The sequence below is a fragment of the Chelon labrosus genome (assembly GCF_963514085.1).
Source record: "Chelon labrosus genome assembly, chromosome: 2".
NCBI lineage: Eukaryota > Metazoa > Chordata > Actinopteri > Mugiliformes > Mugilidae > Chelon > Chelon labrosus.
Genome location: NC_140338.1, coordinates 32,156,334 through 32,166,585, shown reverse-complemented (window position 1 = coordinate 32,166,585; position 10,252 = coordinate 32,156,334). Strand labels below are relative to the sequence as shown.

The following is a 10,252-nucleotide window of genomic DNA, read 5'->3' as shown; positions in this document are numbered from 1 at the left end:
CTGGGGGTATACAGGTGTGAAAGAATGAACGGTGCAGTAATAATGCAGTATTTTGAGATCAAGCTTGTAGACGTATTCTGGGAATAAAATGTGCTGCAGAAATAAATATTGGGGGTGAACTTTTTTCCCAACATGGCTATCACAATGTCACCACGCAACCACAGAAACACTGCGGAGGCAGTATTACTGTTATGTGAGTTTTGTGAGTTATGTGTAGCTTAGCCTCCCATATCAGCAGTGAAAAAAAATTAAATGACCAAAACTCAGTTATCCATTGTCTAAAGAATCCTTTTAATCAATACGGCTGGGACAAAGATGGCAGTTTTAAGCAACAGTAACATTTGTCTGTGCTGAACATGTGAGAGCCTGGTGCCTTTTATATTTCTTTTTATTTATATGTGGTACATTTATTATGCTATACAGGTGTAAACCCAAAGTATATTTCACTTCAAGTCTGTTCAAATTCCATTGTACATGTGGAAACTACAGTGATCGTGTAGTACACTTGAATAAAACACATGCCTGGATGCCTTCTGGCACAGTATTGAGGGCAGGTCACTCAATACTGTGCCTGAAGGCATCTTGTTTAGACACAAATGCAGGACTGAAGCTGATGCTATTGCACTGCTAACAAGCGACTCATGCAACAGTATGCCTCTGTATAAACACAGTTTTAGTGTGCTGTTGGTGGCTGTCCCTGGCTGGTTCTACCTATACTGGATATAATCAGTATTGGATGTAACTAGAAGAGGTGGTGGTGAAGTAGCACATTCTGCAGGAGACAAGCTTTCAGTTGCTATCTTCTGTTAACCCACCTTTTACTGGAGTGTAAGACACTAAATGGCACTCTATTAACTACTCTTCTAATAGTGTACAGCCCCAGAATGATACCACACAAATGGATTCTATCATATCTGTCACCTCCAGGACTTCTGTATCCCAGAGCCTCCCTTCATTCCAACCAACCTCTCCAGACCAGGGTCTACAGGTGGCAACAGGATGATAGGACCTCTGTTTGTGCCCCTGCCCAACTCCACAGCCCTCGGCTGGGCATCCAATGTGACGGCCCCCACTGCCTGGCCTCCTCTGAGCTCCCTCAGGCTGCTTGTATCTCAGGAAGGCCAGTCTTGTGTGGACTCCTGCCAGTCAGCTGGTTTCGTCTGTGAACCTGCTCACTTCCGCTTCATCAACAACAAGGAGGCTCTGCGCGGGTAGGTCAGCCACATGTAATGTAATGCAATGAAGCTGTATGCTGTTTTTCGGTTTCTCCTCTCTCCTCTCACCCAAACTGGTTGAGGCAGACGGCCACCCACTCTGAGTCTGGATGTGTCAGAGGTTTCTGCCTGTTGAAAGGGAGTTTTTCCCCCCGCACTGCTGCCAAGAGCTCTTGGCTACAGGTCTCTCTGTATAGTATTGTGAGATCTTGACCTTACTATTTAAATAGTTTGAATTGGTGAAACTGGATAAATGATCTTATTTAATAAATGATTATCTTAATCTATATTTGAAACTAAATGTTCCTACATGGCAACTAGTATTATTGGTAAAGCTACTAAAATTATGCTAGAATAAAGTAAGACTGAAAAAAGATCTACACGTTTCACATTAGAAATTATAACTAATTCCTAAGTGAATGATTCGTATTTGGAAGGATTCCACATTTGAACTCTAGACTGACACTGATGTTATGCAATGTTTAACAGATGTTTGTTTACTTTACTGTGCCAGCTTCTGGCTGTTGAACCAGACACCTCTGTTTCAAACATCTCCTTCTCTTGAGCTTCGAGACTGAAATTCTGCTGGTGTTTGAGTCTCTCCTCCAAATACTGACTCTTACTCTTTGCTTTTAGTTCATCTTCCAAGAATCTTTTGTGTTTGCTTTTTTCGATCCGTCTCGGTTTACACTGCCGCTCTCCTTTGTTTCTGTTCAGTTACTCCTCCTTGTAGCTAACGTCTGTTTTCTCACACAAGTTATATTTTTCACACTGACGCCTCTTACCTGTCTCATAGTTTTTCCAACTTTCTTGCCACTTTTCCACCTTTTCTAGTTCATTTGTTCTCTTTTAAACTGGCATCTGTAGCGTAATGAAAGCGCTGAAATCTCTCCCTTCAATCTATTTATGTTGAGGTTTTGCCACTTTTCTGTTACTTTTCTCAACTTTATTCGTGTGTATTTTTGCTGTGATGAAACCCACATTGTATTCAGTATGTGTTCCGCTGTGCCACCCCTCAGGTTGGATGTTCAGTGTGACGTGCTGGACTCTGAGATCAATCACATCCTCCCAGCCTTCTCGGTAGTGCGACAGGAGTGCGGCCTTCAGCGGGATCCACTACTCTTCAGCTGTGCAGGACACTCGTCTAAATACAGACGTCTCTGCCCCTGCAGGGACTTCCGCCACGGGCAGGTGGCACTGTGCAGAGACTGTCTATAATAATGGGACACTTGAAGGACAGACACTAAAGAAATAGATTCAGTTTGGCAGGGGGAAGGGACACTGGAAGGCAGCGACAGGACAGAACAAGAGTAGACCTGTGACAAATGACCTGGTGGTGCAGAGAGGCAGCCTCTCTCTAAAATAGTAAAAAAAAAAAAAAAAGTAAATGTGGAATGATGGGCATGCATGCATTTGAAGTGCTCAAGCCTGAATAGCGGTTGGGTTGTAAGTGAGGATTTTGAATGATGTAGTTATTCTGCAACAGGCTGGAAACACAGAGCAGTAAGACCTTCTTAGAACAGCATTTCCATGTGCTCCAGGTGTCGTGTACAATTGGGAGGTGTATTCCACAGAATACTGGGTTACCAACCAACAAACTCTCACATGAAGCCCTTGACTACAAAATAATTTTTACAAGAAGCCGACTGGTGACATTATACTCACTGTTTCATTTCTTGAGCTGCATACTGACAAAAAAAGGGGTTTAAGTTAGAAAATATACACTTAAAGAAGGGCGTGACTGCGAAACACTGAGTGTCATTCCACAACAGAGTCTTCAAATATCTTGGCTTGGAGAAAGAAACCTCGGGTCAATATCCAATCTCCTCTCTGCACTTGGACAAAGGATGATGGACAACCAGGTTATCTGGCCAGCTTTTTCTCCCCTCCTCCAGTGATGAACAGAGTCATTTATCTGACTAAACCCCAAGTCCGAGGCAACATCAGTCAATGCAATCATCTCTGGTCAGAAAACGAAAGAGGAGAAGAGAGAGAGGACAAAGATTAAGGGCACAAGATTATTTTTCAATAAATAAGCCTTTAGAGCTCTTGACTGGATTTTTAAAGAGTCCTCTGGGCTTTGTAATGGAAAAATCCTTAAATAAAAATCTGAATGGATCATAGTGTTGAGGTGGGTTTTATACTGTGTCTGGTCTTCACTCAGTTCCTTCCTATCTTTATAGGTTGGTGGGTTGCTCCTACTCCCATCTGTTGAAATCTTCCCACCGTTCACGTTGATCCAGATTTCCCTCAATCCATCCACCTCTAGGGAGAGATATCTGATCCTTCTCATGTGGAGCTGACAGCACAGCTCGAAGGTGCCAGTAAGTAGCTAAGAAGTGACTGACGGGAGGAAGAAATGATGGATTTAAGAATTTATTTTTCATAGCCTATGTGAATCTTACAATGTTTTGTTGGTCTATGGTTTTGGTACAAGTTATTATTCTAAAGATCTCTCTCCTGGTGGATAACAGCATTCGTTTTTAATACTTAATGCATTCACTGAATTCTGGGGGCAAAAAACACTCACTGGGCGACTTCATCAGTAATACAAGAACAATTCTATCTACCTTACAATTACATCTATTTACCACACAGCCAGGCTGAAAAACAAAAGTCATTAATTAACTTTTTATTTTCATCATGCCATGAGCAACTGCAATCTGATTCTCCATGCCCCACACAGCAGCAGAGATCAGTAAAGCTGGTTGGCTTGCTGAGGAGTTGGAGGTGTGATCCTGTCGCCTGCAGCTCTTCATCTGCCTTTATGTTGTTCCACGTCTCGATACAATATCTAAAATGATATGCACTCAAAAAAATGCAGAGAAAGACTGTTTTCTTGTTTTTAAGACACAGTGGATACATAAACCCTGATCTGTATCTAATTGACAAGTACATTAACTCAAAAATCAGCAACCATTAACACACAAACAACAGGCGCATTTGGACCACAGAAACGTTTTCATAGTTCCTGTTGGAGGAATTATCTAATTGTTTGTGTCTGCACTGCAGGAACTGACAAAATCTCAAGTTTTTATAATAGCTCATCTTTTTAGGTTTTAACTATAGTCACATAAGTGTAAGGTAATGCATAGGCACAGCACTACTGAGCATTTTATAAAAAAAATGTAGTGGTGCAAACAATTGGTAAAAGATTAGCGATGCAAACAAGAACACTTACAATGGAACTGGACTCAACAGTGATGTCCAGGTGTTATTGAGGCTAAATGCATCAGTTGAGGGTTCCTCAATGGTGCGAATGCAAACAGAAAGTTAAAAACCCTTGAAGGTCTATAGTTCTCGGGGGAGCTCCCCAGTGGGTAGTTAAACTAAGAACTCCTTGATCGGAAAGTGCCTAATTATGATCTTAATGCCTTTATTGAACACAACTTTAAATATTCATGAAGCTAGACAATTAAAAGAACACTTGGATTTTAATTACTGCTCGACTCGTCCGATCTGCACAGGACAAATTTGGGACTAATGGTAGAACTCACAGAACCATTGAAGTCTGTTGTGAATGACTCTCTTCAGGTTATTCCATAGTATTTCTACTGGGTTAAGGTCTGACTGATCAGTCATAACATTATGACCACCTTCCTAATATTGTGCAGGTCTCCCTTGTGTCTCCAAAACAGTTGTGACTCATTAGAGAATGGACATGGGCCTTCTGAGGGTGTCCTGTGGTGTCTGGCAACAGAATGTTGTTAGTGGGGGCCTTTGGGTCCTATGGGTTGAGGGGAGGGGCCTCTGTGGATCATCCCACAGATACTTGATCAGTTTGGGAGTGAATTTGGAGGCCAGGTCAACACCTTGTGCTGTTCTTCAAGTTTTCCTAAACCGTTTTTGTGTGTGTTTCTGTGTCAGGCTGCATCCTGCTGGGGATGGCTGCTGCCATCAAGGAGTGTCATTGCTATGGGGTGGGGGTGCCTGGTCTGGTCTAGGTGGGTGCTACATGTCTGAGTAACATCCACATGAATACCAGGTCCAACAGTTTCCCAGCAGAGCATGATATTGTCACTAAATGTAACAATAAATGTAAATGTTAATTACTTCACCTGTCAGTAGTTTTAATGTTGAGGCTGATCGATGTGTATAATTGTCTCTATTTATGGAGAATCTGTCTAAATATGGATTGAAATATCCTGACTATTCCATATTACTTAACATTTTACAGCAATTCTGTATCATAAGTATTCTGAGATCTCTTTTAAAGGAAGGAATGCTTCACACCTGTGTGATTTATATATGTTGTAGTCATATTTTTTTATGGTCAAAGTAACATTAACCCTCACCTCCAGCCTTGTTTCATTAATTGGATTCTAGGCGTGCTCATTCCTGACTCCAGTTAACTTTTGTTTGAATTCAGCATTCACAATGTTTTGTGTGTTATCAGTAAAAATTGATGGAACTCTAGATCATAAATGCAGATACATAATTCACAAGGGTTCAGATAATTTATTTTCCTGTGCATTGAGTTCCATGCTGCTGTTGTTGTTTCAGACAACAAATGCTATTAATGGTAGCAGCACCTCAACATGTTTTGTTCTGATGATGGTGAGATAAAACTCTGAAGATATATTAGCTAGATTATAAACATGCAGCATTTCCTGTGAATCCCTTGTGTGCGGTTTCAGTCCAGAGTGGGAATGGCAGCCTCAGCATCCATCATTGAAAACTGCTGTAACATGCAGCATAGAGAGGTAATTACTAAATAAATATACTGAATAGCAGTTTGGGTAAAAATACCAATGCACTCCGAGTATAGCTTTGAGTACCCTGAAACACCCATGAACTGAATATAAACTTCCATACTGCTTCAATTATTTTAACCTAGTGAACTTCCAGAGCCTGATCGTTCCTTACCATACTTGGCCTGCGAAGCTAACCTAAGAGATTCCAGTTGTCCCAGGTCACTTATATCTCTGCCCTACGTTTGGCCACATGCTCCAAAATCCTCTCGGTCCATCGCTCCCCAAGCAGCCAGAGACAACTTATGTTTTTGTAATATGTTATATGTCAGTTCATCTGCATGATTCAGTGCAATGCGAGATGTTTATTTCAATAACAGCATCTAGTGATTTTTAAAGCTAGATCTGACTAACCAGATACATGCAGTTCATTGATTTACTCTGAAATGCTGACTGTGTGTCATATTAACTGCATTGTGTGTTAGTAATACAGTGCTCTTGGTCTGAATCCTAGTGAGTAATGCAGATATCAATGCATAATAAATCAAAAGTGTGAATGCTAGATTAGATTCATCAAATCCCCATTGACCTGCACTGGCACGAAAAAAATAAAAAGAATGTCACCCTATTCACCAGCTCGCACTGATTTCAATTTAACACCGGAGGCCATTCAGACCGCAGTGAATAATTTTCATCTGTGCAATTCATCAATTTCTTTGAGTGAAATATTTACAAAGATCATAAAAATCACTCGGGCACCGTGCAGCAACTCCGTTCTTTCTTTTTAGGGACACACATCTGAGGGGGCTGCAGCCAATGGCAGTATTCAAACCAGATATATTGGCATAATGTCTAATGATGCCACAGCATAAATTAAGTCACAGGCAAAAAGTAAAAGCTGAGCACACTTTGCATTGACTGAAAAGAAGAAAACATTATGGCCTGAATTAGGTGATTTGTTACTTTTTAATTAGGGTTTAGTTTTCCAGTATCACGTAGCAGCTCATGTGGTTGCATAGGACTTTCTTTTTAGTGGAACGCTCAGAGGTAGAACATTGTCATCATTCTAATACAAAGCCTGTTCAACATGAAACTATAGCCAGAAGCAAACTTTCATCACAGAAAGATGGAAACCAGGGGAATACCTTAGTCTGACTCTGTTCATCATTCATATAATTCACCTGTCAGCACTTCCAAAGCTTACCAATTCACACATGACATTTTTTTATCTTTACAAAAACAAGAAAGAAAAGTTTAAAAAGAGAAGTTGTAGTGGAGGACGTACTGAACTACTCCAGGTGCTGCCACTTCCTGGAATGAAGTTGCCAGGCAACCAGCAGGTAGATTTCAGAAAGTCTCGGCCGTCTTATATAAAGTCCTGCTCACATATAAACTGATTTGTTTTAGTGGACGATCCTGTCTCTGGCTGCCTAGGTAACCCTCTTGTATATTTACACACAAAATTGTTGGTACCCTTGTGTTAAAGAAAGAAAACTCACAAAGTTCACTAAAATAATCTGAAACTGACAAAAGTAGTAATAAAAAAAGATTTACTGAAAACTTCCTAATGAAAATCAGACATTGCTTTTAAATTGTGGTTCAGCGGAATAATTTAAAAAACCAAACTAAAGAAACTGGCCTGGACAAAAATGATGGTATCCCTAAGTTAATATTTTGTTGCTCAACCTGTTGAGGCAATCACTGCAATCAAGCCATTTCTGTAACTCTCAAAGAGACTTCTGGACCTGTTGACAAACTGCTTCAGCTGTCTCAGGTTTGAAGGGTACCTTCTCCAGACTGCATGTTTCAGCTCCATGCACAGATGTTCAATGGGATTTAGATTCAGGCTCATGGAAGGTTACTTCAGTATAGTCCAATTTTTTGTTCTCAGCCATTCTTGGGTGTTTATAGCTGTTTGTTTGTCTGTTTGCTGTTTGCTTTCTGACTCCGGGCAGCACATTTTGCTCCAGAATGCCTTGATGGTCTTGATATTTCATTGTACCCTCCACAGATTCAAAACTCCCTGTGCCAGATGCAGCAAAGCAGCTCCAGAACATGAATGAGCCTCATCAGTGTTTCATAGTAGGTACAGTGTTCTTTTCTTTGGATGCCTCGTTTTATGATCAGCAGTGGAGTCGTCCTCGGTCGTCTTCCATTATGTCCACGTTGGCTCAAACAGCGACGCATGGTGTGATCTGACGCTGATGTCAGTTGTTCTGGGCTCTTTGGTTACCATTCATATTATCTGTCGCCTCAGTCACGTCACCTTTCCTCCCCCTGGCACCACTACAGCTCAATGAATTTCCTCAACATAGTCACCACACCGCTGCTAGGCTCTTCCTGTGTACGGCCCCTAAAAATGATGTCTTCTCATATATCATATCATATCAACAATTAGGAGTTCAAGTTCAATTTATCTCCCAAAAAGTCAAAGTACTGCTTTAAGCTTAGATAAATATTGTGCCCATGGTTCCTGTAAATGAGGAATAATGGCAACATTTCAAAGTTCAGCATGATATAGGACTTTAACACAGGTCTTAGCTAAAGAAATAAATGCCTACTATTGCCATATGCCTTCCTGACCTCTACCTCCATGTTAAACTGCACACCATGACCCTCCATGAACAGAATCCCTCTATTAAAGAATTTATGTAAATTACTCATGTAAATTAGGTAAATATGACTATAAATCATTGGAGGTGAGGTTTATTGCCTTAATATCAGCAGGTAATGTCTGTTCTCAACTGCATAGTTTTATTATGACCATCAGATATTAATCTGGGCCTATAAACTCTGAGCTTTCTATCTCTCTCTGAGTCTTTATCTCCTCTCAGGGTGACTTTCAAAGTTAACACATGGCTGCCTAGTAACCAGATGGAGCATTTTTTCCAGCAGCTGCATCTCCTGTTTTTGGAGGACCTCTGTCAAATTAAAAAAAACCTCATGACTTGCCACTGAAGGACACAGAGTGTGTGTGTGGGTGTGTGTGTGGGTGTGGGAAGATACAGCCCACAGCATGAGGTTACAGTAAATACGCTTCATCAAAATGCCTCCAGGCTACATTTCCAGCAGAATATATTTTACTTTCCAGAAGGAATCTTGGCTGAAGGCTCCATCCGGGCAGAAGCACATAAACCAAACACAGTAACAAAGTAAATCAGAAGAAATAACTTCAAATGTCATTAACAGCCATTTCATTTGTCTGTATTCACTCTGTGTCTAGGGAGAAAATGACAAATAATAATTTGTTTGGATGATTAGAATTGTCGGTGTCCCATCAAGACTTCAAAACCTGAAGAATATCCAGTAGCAGCCTGGATCAGTAAAAGTCAAAGCTCACTGAAAAAGACTAAAAAAGCAGAACAGATTTTGCCTGTCAGAGAATCCACAGTGGGGAACATTTACACAGAGAATAGCTGATCACTGAGTGTGATGTCTAATCAAGCCTCCTTCACTGAAAACAACTCATCTGCCTTCTGTCTAAAGGAGTCTCCTGTGTGACTAAGAGGTACCATACATTTATTCTGATGCTGCTTTTTGTTCTCCACTAGAGACAAACCGTGTTAATTTCCATTCTAACAGTCTGTATCAACTTTCATGGTCGTGATTATACACTATATGCATCGCAGCCAACAGTGCTGTGTGGCTTATGACAAGGAGCATTGTCAGAAATGATTCACTGTTTATGCACCTGATTGTTTTTTGTTTTTGTTTTGTTGGTTGGATTAGTGATGGCGTGCTGACAAGAAATACCAGAACAAGCTGTAGTTATTTGTCCCTCAGCAGTCAGAGTGAGTAGGTGTGTACGTCTTCTGCTTCTTGACTGTGACAATCATGCTTTTCTTTGTCTAATAACACTAAACTAAATATTGGGACTGAGAATTGTGGTGTGCATGCTTTGTCTGTCATTTTAAAAAGATTTTAAGATTCAAATGTCAAAATACAGTAATATAATTAAACTGTAGGTTAAATCAACATTATGTAGCTATTTTACCTTTAATAACAACTTCAAAATCATTTTTGATGGAACAAACGTGAGAGAATGGCACTTGTTTTATTGCCAGTCCACGACATCTTCTGGCACTGTGACACTAGGTTTGATCAGGGACAATAGAAGTACAAAAGTTGTTTTGGGCAGTACATCACACAACAACATCTGTGGCTTTTTTTTGCTATGTGGTAGCTAGCTTTGTATATCTTACCAAGGTGCACAAATTAATTTCCATCCAAAACCAGTCACAAAGAAGATACAAATTCTTGCACAGTTCTTGCTTTTGGAAATTCAAGAGTTGGTGTTTGAATTTTCTAAATCTTTTGTTCCGACTTTTATTGTGAAATCAGTGACCT

At 40.4% G+C, this 10,252-nt stretch overlaps 1 protein-coding gene across 1 annotated transcript in view; it reads left to right on the top strand.

The window, feature by feature from the left end:
- The window catches only part of LOC311508634 (alpha-1,6-mannosylglycoprotein 6-beta-N-acetylglucosaminyltransferase B-like), a 110,458-nt gene extending 106,943 nt beyond the window's left edge, over positions 1–3,515 (top strand). Inside the window, exons 16-17 of the mRNA XM_084573493.1 lie at positions 928–1,211; positions 2,234–3,515. Coding sequence (XP_084429619.1) covers positions 928–1,211; positions 2,234–2,432 — 483 coding nt within the window. The 3' untranslated portion in view covers positions 2,433–3,515. The remainder of the gene's footprint in view (positions 1–927; positions 1,212–2,233) is intronic.
- Positions 3,516–10,252: the final 6,737 nt, after the last annotated feature.